Genomic DNA, 15344 nt, shown 5'->3' with positions numbered 1-15344 from the left:
CAGAATGCAGACAGTCTCTGGGCTTGTCAAGCGCCTGAGAATGCACCCAATTCCAGCCACACTTCTTAAGGCCTGCTCTTGTGCCCACGGAGGGGGGCGGGAGAGCCACTGCAGACAAGAGGGATCAGATGCAAGTCAGAGGATGACAACGAAGGGAGCAGACCCTTTCTGCAGGTCACCCAGACTCTGCTTGCACACCTCCAAGGACGGGGAGCTCACTACAATGCACACAGCTGGGGCCACGTCCAGCAGAATTGGAACAAAAATCCCCCATCTGGGCCCACCTTACTCCCCACGGCCTCTCCTCTCCCACCCCAAATCCTGCCTCGAGTTCTGTCCAAGGGTACAGCTCTCGGGCGGCAGACCCCATCCCTTCACCCCTTCCATCTGCAAGGCATTCAAAAAGCCCTTTCATTGGCTCAGGCACAGACCACACTCTGGCCTCCCCTCACGGGCAGGTGAGGTGGTATTTATAGCCCAGGAATAATTGGATGTTAATTCTTTTCTGCAAAAGAGCGACCAGAGTTTCAATTTCCTCCTCTCCGAACTCTGAAGAGGGGCTAGCTGTAACTGGGAGGCTGTGACCGACACGGAGCAAGGGGCCACATCACGCACACACTGGCACACACACGTACCACCCAGGGCCCCCGGGCCCCTCACCCCTGCAAGTGGTCCTTGTAAAGGCCTCAGAAGTAGAAGCCCTTCCTCCCCAGTCCTACCAACAAGCCAGTGGCCACTCTCACTTCGGGTGCGCAAGCCTCTTCCTGCCAGGTGTGGGATTCCACGTCAGAATCTAGCCGAGTCCCGGGGCGCCTGTCTGGCTCGGTCAGTGGAGCCTGAGGCTATTCATCTTGGGAGTTGTAGGTTCGAGCTCCACGCTGGGTGTAGAGATTACTTAAAAATAAAATTAAAGGGGCGCCTGGGTGTCTCGGTCGGTTAAGCGACCAACTTCAGCTCAGGTCATGATCTCACACTCCTCCATGAGTTCGAGCCCCGCGTCGGGCTCTGTGCTGACAGCTCGGAGCCTGGAGTCTGCTTCTGATTCTGTGTCTCCCTGTCTCTCTGCCCCTCCCCTGCTCATGCTCTGTCTCTGTTTGAAAAATAAATAAAAACATTTAAAAAATTAAACATTTAAAAAAAATTAAATTAAAAAAAAAAATGTCTAGTGCCGTCAGACTGGTCGCTATGACCCTCAAGGCAGGAGGAGCTGCTGACGCGCTATCCCAGAAACTTCGGGACAAGCACCACTTCCACACGCGAATAGCGGCCGGACAAGGCCCAGCTCTCAGACCTACCAACTGGCCCCCAGGGCCACCCTGCTACAGCCTCCCTCCTCTCCCCTGCAACCACCGCCTCTCAGATGAGCCACCTGTTGAGACCTCCGCCTCTCTGCTGACCTCAGGCGAGACTTTGGGCCACAGAGGGGCAACTCCTGCCTGGGTGTCTAGAAAGGATCCATTCTGGAGGAGGAGAGGAACGGGATCCGGAGCCTGAGGAGCAGGGGTGGTGGACCCCACGTGGACTCCACCCCCACCCCCGCCACCGGGTGACCTGTAAGAGTCAGCTCCCGCCCTCTGCCCCAGAGAACCGGGGGTCCCGCGTCCTTCGGCCGCTTCACTGAGAGGCTGTCCAGGCGGCCCTCCTGTGTGTGCGCTCCCCCGGCACAGTCCCACGCCCCTCACTGCCCTGCTCCGCACCAGGATGTCCTCCACCCGCACGCTGGCCCAGGGAGGCCCCGAGTGGAAAGACGCTCCCTGACCAGCGTTTCTATAACAACAACATAAGCATTTTATTTTTCATTAAGCTTCTTAGTTTCTTAGTATCACAATGGAATGATGAGAAAACGGGAACAAAAACCCACGAGTCTGCGAATCTCTGACAAAACGCAGAGACTTCAAGGCAATCGGAGGGGAGGGCGGGAGAGGCTGGGCAGAAGCGCCCAGATAGTCCCGCGTCAGGCCTCTCCGCCGCCGGCCGGGCGGGGTGGGTGGGGGCGGAATGGTGAGAAGGTGGCACTGTCACGAGCGGTCCCCGGCGCTTCTGCCTCACGGCTGGTGTCCTCGGGAGGTGCGCGGACGGCCCACAGGATTCCCCGGGGCCTCCCTGGTGCCTGGGCGCACGAGCCCCTCGCCCGCCCCTGACGTCCGGGGGCACCCCAGCCAGCGCTGAGGGGCACCCCGAAGCCGGGTCGGCTGGGTGGGCGGCGGGAGGGGGGCGTGGAGGAGCGGGGGGGCAGGTAGCCGGTCAGGGTGCGGGAATCCGAGGAGCAGCGAGGCCCGTGAGGGGGCGCCTGTGGCGGAGGGCGGAGGGCGGACGGCGGAGGCGGTGCGGGCGCGGCAGCAGCAGGTGTGTCCCGTGGCAGCGGGCGGCCGCGCCTAAAGCTTCACAGTGCCGGGGGGCAGGCTGTCGTTGCACAGTCTGTAGTAGCGCAGGTCGTTGACCAGCCTGTGCACGTTCTGGGTGAACGAGGGCAGGTCCTGGAAGGCAGGGGCACAGCTGCAGCCCAGCCCCACCCCGCACCCCGGCTCAACCCCAGCCCCCGCCACTTCCGTCCCAGCACGCTCGAACCTTCTACGCCTCCCCGCACCGTGTCAGCACAGGCGCTGCGGGAGAGCCAGAAGCGGAGCGAACGCCCCCCTGGCGCTCCCCGCGTGCAGGCCTGCGCGTCCGCTCAGGGACCCACCCCCTCGAGCCCCACCCAAGCCCGCGACGCACGGTGCGTTCACACCACCGTCGTAAGGGTGAAGACAGTGAAGCGCACGGCGATCGCGGAACTTGCCCCAGGGAGGGGGTCCAGACCGGACTGGCTCGTGCACGGGGGCACGCCTGCCAACGCACACCTCTCCTTCGCCACGGCCAAGCCACGTCCACAGAGTCCACCCCCGCCCGGGCCCCAGGCGGGCCCGACCAGTCAGCAGGGACGCATCGGCGGCACCCACGGGCTGCAGACACCCATCGAGAGGGCCCCTCGCAGCCGGAACCCAGACCCCACCAGAGGCCACAACAAGAGCACGGGGGTCAGCCCCCTCATCTTTAGGCCGGGATCACCGGTGGCCAGAGCGCAGGTCCAAATGCGGAGTGACCCCAACGGTGCCTGCCACAGAGCGAGTGCACGCCTTCTGAAAGCCCAGTGGCAGGGCGGGTTCCGGAAACGGCTGAAGCCACCGACAGCTCCCCTCGCCCACCCACGCCTCACCCCCGCTAATCTGTGCTCTTCGGCCTCCGCTCAAAGCCTGCCTCTTCTAAAAAGGCCCCAGCTGCCCAGGCCAGCACCCCTGCTCATCGCTGTCGAGCCGCCCTCGGCTCCCCCTGTGCGTGGGCAGTACAAACCGGCTCCCGAGTGAGAAGGCCCAGCCGAGGGATCCTGCTTCCCGGCTCTAGCGTTCCCAGGCTCTGAACTGCCACCTAACGGCTGACCCTGCGGAGCCTGGGCTCATCTGTGAAATGGGATTAACAACAAGACCTGTATACACTTCAGAAGGCTGCTGGAAGGCTCACGCGAGCCAGGACATGTGACTTGGCTGGCCCGGCGTCATCCACGGAGGGCGCCGCCGCCTGTCTTCCCAGGGAGGCTCCTCTGAAGCAGGGAGGGACTGAGCCCCAACACCCTCTCCGGGCCGAGAGGCAGCCAACTTCAGGTACAGAGGGAACTGGTGAGTGGAGGCACTGATTCCTTTACTCATCCTCCAGAAAACAAACCAAGGGGTATCTCTTAGATCAGTGGCTCCCAAATGCCAAATTCAAATTTCCTGGGGGAGGATACAAGAATATGTTCCTGTGTGTTTCATAAGCACCCCAGGTGCACTGATGCATATATAGATTTGGAAGCCCGGCTTTCAATCGAGAAGCTGGCTGACAATGACATCACTAGAAACTGACAGTTAAATATCAGGATGTGGTCTCCAGGAAAAGGAAGGAAAAATACCCAAGTGGCTGCAGTGAACTTTAAGAAAAAGTTTAGGAGGGAACAAGACATCCCAGAGAGAAAGATTCCAAGACAAGGGAAAACAGGACCTGAGTCTAAGAAAGCACTATCCTGACACACGTCACAGACGAGACGGGCAAGCGGTGAGAGGAGTCTGCTCCAGCGAGCAATGTGTAAATCTGAACACTAAAGGGGAACCGTGGGCAGGCTGCTCCAGGGTGGGAGGCAAGGCAGGGACGCATGAGGACGTGGGAGAAAGATTTCATCTTGCCACGTGTCAGGTGGTGAAGGACAAAAAGGACTTGTTCCGTGGGAAGAGTTCCAGGAAAAGCCTATCGGGCAAGCGAAGAAACCTAACGGCTGAGAGAGTAAGCAGGGCAGGTGAGGGCCCGGGAGGCAGGCGCCGGGACAGAAGCCGGGTGCCACGGGACCCGGACACACGGGCAGCGCTGGCTCCGTGTGCACCCACAGCCACCCAAGGTGCTGCACGGGGGGCCACAGAGCCCGCCCTCGCACCACGTTCCCCGAGCGGGCGGCGAGGGGGACAAGGGGGAGTGCTGCAGGGGCTCCTCCCAGGACGCGGCAGCAGGTCAGCCCACACTGAACCGGGAGGCCTGGGGAGAGCCCAGGTGCCCACCTCGAACTCTGGGGACTCAGAGACTCCTGAGCACCAGTCTTCGCAGCCTGTCTGCGAGTTCACGACCCGTGAGGGAACAGCGTCCAGACTGCTGGGGCCGGGGCCCAGGGGCCGACGTGAAGAACACACACCGGGGGAGGCGTGTGCCCCTGCGTCCAGCCGCGGCACCAAGTCGTTCAGGAGCCACCGGCGGGTACAGACCACTGCCCCTTCCTCCCTGAGCAGGCCCCAGGCGTGTGAGCCCTGGCCCGTCCTCCCTTTAGCCTGGCCTCTCTCTCCTCACCCGATCCATCTTGAAATTCCGCCCCAGCACATTTTTCTGGTTGGCATCCACGCCATCACAGCTGGTCAGAAACTCTGGGAGGAAGGCTGCAAAGAAGCCATCAAAGTCCACAGAGGCCATGTTGTAAATGGCGATGCCGATCTCCTCCTGCAGAAGGTCGTGGGACTTGTGAACGAGGACCTGTAGCAGCACGTTCACAAACTGAAACAGCATGGTGGTCCGGAAGATCTTCTGCAGACAGAGAGGCCTGGGTAAGCCAGGGCACGAGGGCTTGCTCTGCCCCTGGGGCCTTGAGGAGGGTGGGACTCCGCCCACCCCCGGGGCAGCTCTGACGAAGGGCCCTTCCGGAGAGGGGGCACTGACCTTGTGGTATAGCTTCTGCTTGGTGTTGAGAGTCTCCAAGTAGAAGAGATTTTGTTTAAATAGGTGGATATCAGGCTGGAGAAAGGACTGTCCGAAAGCCTAGAAATAAGACCACTGTGTTATAAGCACCATTTAAACCACCTCAGACCAGGCCCTCAAGGGCCCCCGCCCCACACCAAAAGAATGGGCGTGCCACAGGCAGTTCCTCATGCCCACCGCAGGGCTAGGGTATCCACTGCCTTGATTCTTCTGCTCAGATCTTGGAATGTTCCCGTGTAGCCTTAGCTCTTTTTTTTTTTCAATGTTTATTTGGGCGGGGGGGGGGGCGCACGAGTAGGGGAGGAACAGAGAGAGACGGAGACACAGAATCCAAAGCAGGCTCCAGGCTCTGAGTTCTGACACCAGGCCGAACTCACAAGCGTTGAGATCATGACCTGAGCCGAAGTCGGACGCTTAACTAACTGAGCCACCCAGGCGCCCCTAGTCTTAGCTCTTAAGTCCTCCCCACTGGGCCTCACTTCACATCTTGGTTTCACCTTGGCCTTTTGGAATAAACCTCCAGATCCCTTCATGGATTCTGCCTGTGTAGCGAGAAGCTGCCCACCCTCTCCTCGGCGTCCCAGCTCTTACAGACCACAAATCCTGGGAGGCTCCTTCAACCAGCTGCCTCTGCTTGGGGTTAAGCAACAGCAAAGTTTTAAACTGCTTTGTAATTTCTGGGCTATGAGCTATTAGTTCAAGGGCAAAAAGAAACTCCCCTCCGGACCTGACCAAAACAACCCCCAAGCTGATGACGTACAAGCCCCCACCCCTAACAAGCTGCTGATTGCTCTGTCATTCTGACCCCAGGCCCCTGAGCTACAAGAAGGGGGTCTTATAATGCCTGCTACAGCAGTGACATCTCCATGATGCCCAATGTTTTATTTACTTTTTTAAGTTGGGTTTACTGAAGTGTGTGACACAGAAAAACTCCCTCTTTCGGGGTGCACTGCCGTGTGACTGGTACAGGGTCATCTAACCACCATGACAATCAAAACACACATTTCCATCTCCCCCCACCCCTCAAAAGTGTCCCTGGTGTCTCCACTAGTAGTCAGCCTTTTCCCCTGCCCCTGGGCGACCACTGCTCATTCTCGGTCCCTCCAGTTTTGCCTTTTCCAGAATGTTATAGGATGTAATGGAATCATATGGCATTGTAGCCTTTTGGGTCTGGCTTCTCACCCAGCACAACGTGACCTATGTTGGTGTTGGTGTAAGAATGTTCCCTTTTACTGTCAAGTAGCAGTCCATTATATGCGTGTGCCTCAGTTTACCCACTCACCAGATGATGGATATCTGGATTGTCTCCAGATTTGGGCAATTATGAAAAAAGCCACTATAAACACCCGTGGACACGTGGCATGAATATGTTTTCATTTATCTTAAGTAAAATGCTTAGACGTAGGATTGTTGGTCAGGAAACTGCCAGACTGTGAAGCCGTCTTCCAAACTGGCTTTTACCAGTCCCGAGCAGGGGGCCAGCCATCACCAAGAAGGCTTAAAAGCAAGGCTGAAGAGGGGGATAGGAGGGGAGCAAACACTTGAATACTCCACACCCAAGGCCCCACCGGAGACAGAAGGGCAGCAGGAGACCAGCCGTAGGGCTCGTGCTCATCCAGACTCTCCACACTGGGAGCGTGTGCCTGTGTGCCGACCGGGGGCTCGAGGGGGTAAGGGGAGAATCCCTCTGCCCATGCTGTGAAGAAAACCCTGCACTGAAACAAACAAAAGGAGAACCCTCTACTCCAACCTAGGCTTAGAACAAAAAGTTCTACGATCCAGTGCAGAATGAGGATAGTGCCGGAAAGCAGCCACGAGGCAGCCTGGCCGCCCTAGCCTCCCACGGCGGGAGACCACTTGCTTCACAGGGCGGTGTTCCACCAGTATAGTGTGGTACGGGCCAGAATGATCTTTTTTTTTAAATTAATTAATTAATTAATTTATTTTAATGTTTTATTTATTTTTGAGACAGAGAGAGAGCATGAGCAGGCGAGGGGCAGACAGAGAGCGAGACACAGAATCCGAAGCAGGCTCCAGGCTCCGAGCTGTCAGCACAGAGCCCGACGCGGGGCTAGAACTCACGAACCGCGAGATCATGACCTGAGCCGAAGTCGGACGCTCAACCGACTGAGCCACCCAGACGCCCCCTGAATGATCTTTTAAAAATGCAGATCACTGGGTCCCTCTCCAAGGGGGAGTCTCCCCAAGAGACTCCACTCAGCTCCCAGTCAAGGAGGCCTCGACAGCTGTGCTGACGGCAGGCAGTCCCCTCGCCCTTGGGAAACACAAGTGCCAGCTGCTGAGCATACGCTAACTCATCCAACCTCACAATAAACCCATCAGATAAGCAGCATTCTCCCCACTTGATGAGGGGAGAGACTGGGGCTCCAAGAAGTTAATTAACTTCCTAGGTCGCAAGAGGTAGTAACCAAGCTTCGGCCCAAGACGACCTGGCTTCCCCATATGTCAGGGAAGCAAACCAAGGGACGGCCAGCCAGTGGCCCCAGCTGGTGTCCAGGATAAGGCCTGTCCGTCCCGGGATCACACGGCAGCCTCGCCGGCTTTGCCAGCACGTTACCTGCATGATGGCACTGAACTGAGGCTCATTCTCCATCTGCTCCTCAGCGATCCCCCTCTGGACACTGGCCAGGACAGTGGACTTGAAGAAGTACCTCCAGTTGTGATGGAGCGTCCGGAACAGGAGCTCAAACAGCTCAGCCTTCACATCAGGGGAGGGGCGCTGTGGAGACACACAGACCCTCAAACCTTCCCTTCCTGCGGCTCAGGGGGGCCGCTCACAGCCTCAGCTCCGAGCAGCAAGGAGGCCCGGGCAACGCCTGATAACAGCAAGCAGAGTGTCAGTGTCCCCCCACACTGCCGTCTGGTCCAGTCCCCTTCAGGCCAGCAGTTCAAACCAGGTATACTTCCGCAGAGACACGATGCCCGGGTCAGTGCCAGGGGTGCCCTTTTTCTGAGGGAAACCCTCAGCCCTCTAAGCCAGGAAAAAACGGCTACCAAATGGCAGAGCAATGAGCGATACGGGTTTCCTGTTTAGAAAGCAGCTGATCCGATCTGTCACCTCTTCTTGGCTGTGTTGTTCCTTCCCCCAGGATAAAAACCGCTGTCCCAGCTAACCTGTTGACCCCATGTAAGACAAGTAAGAAGCTTTAAAAGCAGTTTTGCCGTCTACGGAAGAGGAGTCACAGAGCACCTGGAAGGCACAGAAAGCAGCGTCAGGGGACCTCAGAGGAGGCAGCGTGTGGCGCTGAGCGCTCTCTGGGCCTGTGTCCCCGGTCACCAGCAGCAGGGTTCTGGGAGGAGGGGAGGCTTAGCGGTATTTTCTAACTGAACCAAAAATCTCCAAGTCATTGGAGGGCATGCCAGGTCACGGTATTCCAGATGTCTCTGTAGAATTCAAAACTGTAAGCCCCAGATATATTTAATTCAGCCTTGATTAAAATTAAATTGGGACCAGAGGGCACCAGCTCCCATGGCAGGAATCCTTACAGGGCCCAAGCGTGTTTAACGACGCAAAGCAACTCACTCACTTAAGCCTTAGTTGGGGGACTTAAAAAGGTTAGCTCTTACTTAACTATCACATAAAATTTAGTTAAATTCACACTTATTCTGGATCTTGTCATGCTGAATGTAGGTTTTCTAAGGATGTGGAGTGTTTCTTTAACAACAAAACTTCTACATGGTTCCAAGCACTGGCCTCGTATCCTTGAGACCGGTGCATGGGCTTACTAGTATGTCTTAACAAGTACGTCTTGTTACGGTGTTTGCCGGAGAAAACCACATATTCACCTAAAGTTAGAAGCTATTTGCCACGGACACTGATCTTACTCACCGACCAGCCTTGCACTTAACCTGCTGTGTTTTCCCTAGACTAGTTCCAATTAACTCGACCAATACAAAAAGACTGGACCAAGCTACAGGCATTCTTTCCTGGAAAAAATTATCTTACAGAAAAATAACAAGTGAGCTTTAAAACACTGCATTTTCTTCACTATCTCATTCCCTCCTCGGCTGCAGAAGCGAGGCAGCACAGGGGACCACCCCAGCCCCTCATACCTCAGCAATGATGGGATACACCTGCTCCATGCACAGGGAGATGATGCTGGGGAGAAAAGGCTTGAACACCTGGCCAGGCTCCTGGACCACCACCTGCAGGATCTTCAGGAACTTCTCCACCACCCGGCAGCCAGTGCTGCCTTCGTGGAGGATGCTCTCGGCCAGCTGTTCTCTGCAGACAAGGGGAAGCACGCAGTAGCCAAAGAAATGCTCTCTGGGGCGGGCAGCATGAAAACCAACGCTCGCGGCAAGTGAAGAGAAAGGAGCAGAAAGTCCTAGGTTTTGTGGCCGGCCCCACCCCTCCTTGTCCCCTGGGAGTCTGGAAGCCACGGACAGCGGATCTGTGGTTGGTTACCTGGTAAACATGTTGAGGAAGGTCTGGATGATCTGCTCCGTGAAAGGCACGCCCATCTGTACTCTAAGGCCTCGGAACAGAGTGAGGAAGAAGCTCAGCATCTCGTCAGTCACATCTAAGCAGAGGCACAAAGCGAACGGTCAGAGGCGCGAGCACACGAGGGTAAGTGGAAGCCCGGGGCCTGGCTGACCTCCTTTTTTCAATCTGCACTATCCTCTCTCCCGAAGGCTTCCTGCTGGAAGAAATTTCCCCAACACCATCGGAGCCGTGATGCAAAGCGGGAGATGACCGAGGACATGCTGGGACGACGGCTCCGGCCTCGCGAACCTCTGGCTCACAACGGCTCACTAGAGGAAGCGAAGGTCACCTCGAAGCCTCCCTCGCCAGCCGGCATCCAGCGACACCGAGTTTTCACTGCAGGTGGGCCATTTTGTGCTCACGCTGACGGAGCGATTCAACCGGGTCAACCAACACCTGAGTGCTTCTGCCATTTTGCTCTCTGATCGCTAATCCCCGCACTTGGGTCAGAGGTTAAGTGGCTGAAAATGGATAATGACGGTGTATTCAGGCTGCGTGGCCCTCTATCATTAATGGTCCATTATCATTAATGGACCAATAATGGGACTAATTGCCAAAAACGTTGGTTACGTTTCCTCCGGTTCCACTGGCAGATCTCAACAATCATCTCGTACAGTGTTCTGGCTCTAACCTCACACACTCTGCTTACAAGAGGCAATCAGTGAATGCTTGCTGACTGACAGGCCCCAATAGTCCTCTCCGAAGACTGACGAGGCTGCTGTAAACGCTCTCCCGAGAGCCAGAAAGAGCCTCTATCGGGTGAGGGAGGGAACCATGTCGGCAAAACCCACCTTGCCATCTAAGGAAATACGCGGCACTCGGGGGAAAAAGTTCCTTCCCCTCCTTTACAGAGCCCCCTGCACCTCATCCACTCGTGGCCACGCTGGGAGAAGGCAAAGACTTAGAAGCGAGTCCCAGGTAGACGCCCCAAGTGACTCCGGGCCACACGACACAGGTGCAAGGCCCAGGTGAGGGCTCCACGGGGCCTCAGCACCCCCCCCCCCCCCATGAGCGTCCCTGCCCTCTGCCTTCAGAACCCGGGCCCGCACCGCCAGCTCCTTGTGTTCTGCCGAGCCGAGCAGTCGCTCTGGGCCTTGCAGGCGCCTGCCAGCAGCTCCTACCTGACTGGTGGATAAAAGCTGGAAAGAGGGCCAGGGAGACTTGCACGGATTCCTGCAGCGACTGGTAGCAGATCTGCCGGGACTTGGTGGACTCCCCGGAGACGCTGTCCACGATGTCTTCTAAAACACTAAGCGTCTGGTGGATAATCACTTTGGCTGCAAATCGAGATTCAGTGCACGTTATGACTTGTCGGAGGATAAATAAAGCAGGGGGCCGGGGAATACCCGGGAGGGGGCGAGATTCGCAGAAGTATTCGGAGGGCAATCGCAGAAACCTTGCTGAACGAACACAGTCTCTCTTCGTGGGCTTCTCCACCTCTCCCGTCTCTCTCCCCCTACACCCTCTTCTTTCTTCTTTTTTCCGCCAGGACTCTGGCTGCCTGCTTGCTCAGATTTTTGCCTCTCTTCTGCCTCTGTCCACCAGAAACAAGGCCACCCAGAGGAAAAGATAAAACGTGGCCCCAGTTAGGTGTCTAGACTCTGAGATGGTGAACAGACGGGTGAGACTGGGCGTCCCAAGGTAATCGCCCCAGGCGAGAAAGGACACATGCAGATCCGACACCCCTTCCACCCGACGTGTACCTCCCCGCCTGGCGATCGGCACCAGCACCCCGCTGGCCCACCTACTGTTGCTACGTTCGTGAATAAACTGCCTGTTCGCCCCTTATCCTACTGGGCCTGGGGCCTGACGATATATATGATTATTATGGTATCATATGATGTTATCAACAACATACGCTTCTAATGAGACCCTGATGTAAACGCGATGTCTTCAGGGAACACAGAGAAAGCAGAGGTGGTGGCCAGCAAACGGGCAGGAGCTCAGAGGACACGGAAAGGGCCCTGATCAGAGGTGCCGGATAGGAACCACAGACGGGCACTTGACGGCCCTACACCCAGACAGGCTCCTTGTCAGTACACCGGGAATAGCCAACAGCCCCACCTTCACGGGGCTGCCGCGAGGATGAGAGACAAGGTTGAGAACGTGTCTAGCCCAGTGCCTGGCACATCGGAAGGTCCAGCACAGGGAAGCTGTCACCATTCCTCAGCACTGGTGGGGCTGGCTCCTCCCCTTAGACACGGAGCTTCCCACCGGCTGCCCTAAGAAGCACCCCCATGGCTCAGCCTGAGCTCAGCAGACTCAACGCTGGCAGAGCTCCAGAGGGCGGAACCAGAGCTGGGCTGAGGGCTGGCCTCTACCTGGTGGGGGTCCCTGGGTCGCCCTGGCCCCTCAAGCTCTGCAGCGGCTGAAGCCTCTGCGGCGGCTGAAGCAGCTTCCAGAGAAACATAAAGCAGAAGGAATAGATGCTCTAGAGGAGCAGGTTTCACTCCTGACTCTACTAGATTTTGTCTCCTCATCTGAAAATGTGGACAGAGAGAGACCACCACCTCACTCAAAGGACTGAGCATGAAAGAGAAGAATGGCTCACGACGGGCCTGCTTCTCTAACGGCCAGCCACACGGACCTCGGCAAGTGCACACAGGGCACACGCATCCTATGGAAGGAGCCACTCCCTCACAGCTGCTACAAGGACCGGGGCCAGGAAACTGCACTCGGGTCAGACGTTTCCCCAAGATGACACAAGGCACAGGGAAAGCAGTTTAGGGGGAAAAGCCAGTAGAGTTAAGAGACCAAAACTTGACCTCTGATGTGTAAGGAAACTGAAATAAGAACCAAAGCGTATTCATAAAAATGTACAAGAGCAAACGGAAAGCACCGTTAAATACGTAGTAACAGGAGAGATACGTAAAGTGTGATACCTTCCATGGAATAGGATGTTATCAAATCATTAAAAACAATGCTTTTCAGAACAAAGGGGTGATGTCGTGCAGGACAAGGATCTGGAAGCATTCAGAATCAGATCTGACTCCCGACCCCACCACCTTCTCTCTGATCCTGAACAACCTACACCTGCTGAGCCTGGTGGGGGAGGGCGCTTCACAATGGAGAGACTGGCAGGCACTGCTCAAAACAAGTGATCCCAGAGAGCATGCCAAAATGGGACACACAGAAGTGACACAACGGGAGGTACACGTCACTGCCCAGGTGGTATTCACACCCCAACTGCTGGAAACAATCAGACAGAAAAGATTATGGGACATTTTACATGCAAATGGGTTTGGACTCTTCAAAACTGTCAATGTCAGAAGAAACAAAAAACCAGGAATACTTTTCTATATTAAAAGACTGAAGAGGGGCACCTGTGGCTCAGTAGGTTGAGCGTCCAACACTTGATTTCAGCTCAGGTCTTGATCTCACAGTTCATGAGATGGAACCCCATGTCGGACTCTGCACTCACGGTGCAGAGCCTGCTTGGGATTTTCTCTCACCCTCTCTCTCTGCCCCTCCCCCGCTTCTGCACTTGCTCTCTCAAATAAACAAACAAACAGAGATGTGACAACCAAACAGAACACAAGCTCCTTGGCTGTATCTTGGACTTTTTAAGAAGCAAAAAAGGCCACTTTGGTAACACCTGGGGAAAACCTGAACATGGTCTAGGTGTTAAATGACATTACCGTAATGTCACGACTTGGCTGTATTCGTGGTGTTTGGGTTACAGAAGAGAACACCTTGTTCTCAAAGACAAAGGTTAAGGTGTCAAGGATAAAGTGTCAGTAACTTCCTTTATTTAAAGGGCTCTGCTAAAAAGAGGAAGTGTGTGGGGAGGTGCGAGGAAACACGAGTGTGGCAAAATACTAACAAGTGGTAAATCCTAGTGAAAGATACACAGTTGTTCCTTTGCTTCATCCTTCAACTATTCTGTAGGTTTGAAAATTTTTCAAAGTACTAAACTGGGACGGGAAAAAACACTCCAGGCCTGGATTGGATCACTTGCAGCAGGAGGAGAAGACAGACCTCACAGGGCTGCAGGGAGGACCGCACGACGTAACGTACATGAAGTTCCGGGACCCCGCCTGGCACGCAGCGAACACCCCACAGACATTACTCTAAGTCTGTGCACCGTGGGAACCATGGGTTCTATTCAGCAAATAGTTCCAGCATGTGGTGGCACCCGCTCTGCCGTGGAAGCGTATGCTCTGGCCGACGAAAAGTGAGCGGAGATACAAATGATGGGTGTCACCTGCAGACCAGTGCTTTAAGAGCCACTGCACAAGCCCCCACGTCCCTGTCCCCGTGTAAGCACAGACTGCGGGGCGGCCTTCAGCGGCCTGGGTCGCTGAGTCGCCAGGAAAATAAGCAGGACGTTCTCCAACCCCCGTGGCCCCAGCTGAACATGCAGTGCGAGCAAGAAATACATCTTTCTCCTGGATTAAGCCACTACGCTTTGGGGACTGTTTGTTACCACAGGGCAAACCTACCCAACCCATGCTGGCTGACCGACATAAGCACGTGTAAAATAAAGAGACAAAAGACCACTAGATTTTCTGAAACACGACTCCACACTAGCTGTATGTAACCCCTGCGCCGACGACTTCCTCTTACCCGGGTTTCCCCAGGGATAAGATCAGGATAATCAACAGTGCCTAACTCGTAGGCTGATGTGGAAATTCAATGAATTAGTGAATGTAAAACACCGAGACCCAGGACCAGGCAAACACCGGACCGTGAAGGCTGGTGCCGGCTCAGCCGGAGGTGTGATGGCGGAGAGAGGACCGCCCGGGCAAGGGCCCAGCGCTCAGCACACCCTCACGAGCTCCGCTGCTCCCATGCAGCTCCAGAACTAGAAGACATACTTAAACAGAGAATAAGGATGACAGTGAGAGAATTAAAAGGGTGACTTTCTAAAATACTAAAACCAATGAGATTTAAGAGTTTTCCCCTTCTTTATACTATTCTAATATTTTTGTACAATAAGCATAATGTCCCTGATTATGAAAATGATGTTTTTGGGGCGCCTGGGTGGCGCAGTCGGTTAAGCGTCCGACTTCATCCAGGTCACGATCTCGCGGTCTGTGAGTTCGAGCCCCGCGTCAGGCTCTGAGCTGATGGCTCGGAGCCTGGAGCCTGTTTCCGATTCTGTGTCTCCCTCTCTCTCTGCCCCTCCCCCGTTCATGCTCTGTCTCTCTCTGTCCCAAAAATAAATAAAAAACGTTGAAAAAAAAAAATTTAAAAAGAAAATGATGTTTTTTAAAAAATGCTGGTATTTATTGCTATTTTTAACATTTGTTGACATTCTATGAATGATGTTATCCAATAATGTTCCAATACTTTCTCACTGTGAAAATACTGTATTTTTTTAACATGTACTATAAAATTTGTACATCAGAGAAATCTGATGCCTTCTACTTGAACTGAGTTCTCTTGATTCATTTTTCTCTCCTTTTTTAATATAAATAATTAAACTTGAAGTGCCATTTGTGAAGATACCAAGTTCTTTCAAAGCCTCTGAAATACACGCATTTGGAGAAAGGTTAAAAATAGTTTCAAAAGACAGTTCTTAGATCTGCTCTTCCCAGTGAATTGCTTTGATTGCTTATATAAGTATCTGAAACGGATCAGTCCCTGT

At 55.0% G+C, this 15344-nt stretch overlaps 1 protein-coding gene across 8 annotated transcripts in view; it reads right to left on the bottom strand.

Moving 5' to 3' along the window:
• Positions 1–1764: 1764 nt before the first annotated feature.
• XPO6 (exportin 6) overlaps positions 1765–15344 on the bottom strand; it is a 103582-nt gene continuing 90002 nt past the window's right edge. For all 8 annotated transcript variants that reach the window (XM_078440050.1, XM_078440048.1, XM_078440047.1 and 5 more), the window contains exons 18-24: positions 10876–11031; positions 9677–9791; positions 9322–9493; positions 7826–7987; positions 5209–5307; positions 4846–5076; positions 1765–2477 (exon numbers count right to left, since the gene is read on the bottom strand). In XM_078440050.1, the coding sequence (XP_078296176.1) occupies positions 2376–2477; positions 4846–5076; positions 5209–5307; positions 7826–7987; positions 9322–9493; positions 9677–9791; positions 10876–11031 (1037 nt within the window). In that variant the 3' untranslated portion in view covers positions 1765–2375. The remainder of the gene's footprint in view (positions 2478–4845; positions 5077–5208; positions 5308–7825; positions 7988–9321; positions 9494–9676; positions 9792–10875; positions 11032–15344) is intronic.

Source organism: Panthera onca, chromosome E3 (genome assembly GCF_046562875.1).
Source record: "Panthera onca isolate mPanOnc1 chromosome E3, mPanOnc1 haplotype 2, whole genome shotgun sequence".
NCBI classification, from domain to species: domain Eukaryota; kingdom Metazoa; phylum Chordata; class Mammalia; order Carnivora; family Felidae; genus Panthera; species Panthera onca.
The sequence above is the reverse complement of the archived record's forward strand: the minus strand, read 5'-3'. Positions and strand labels throughout refer to the sequence as shown.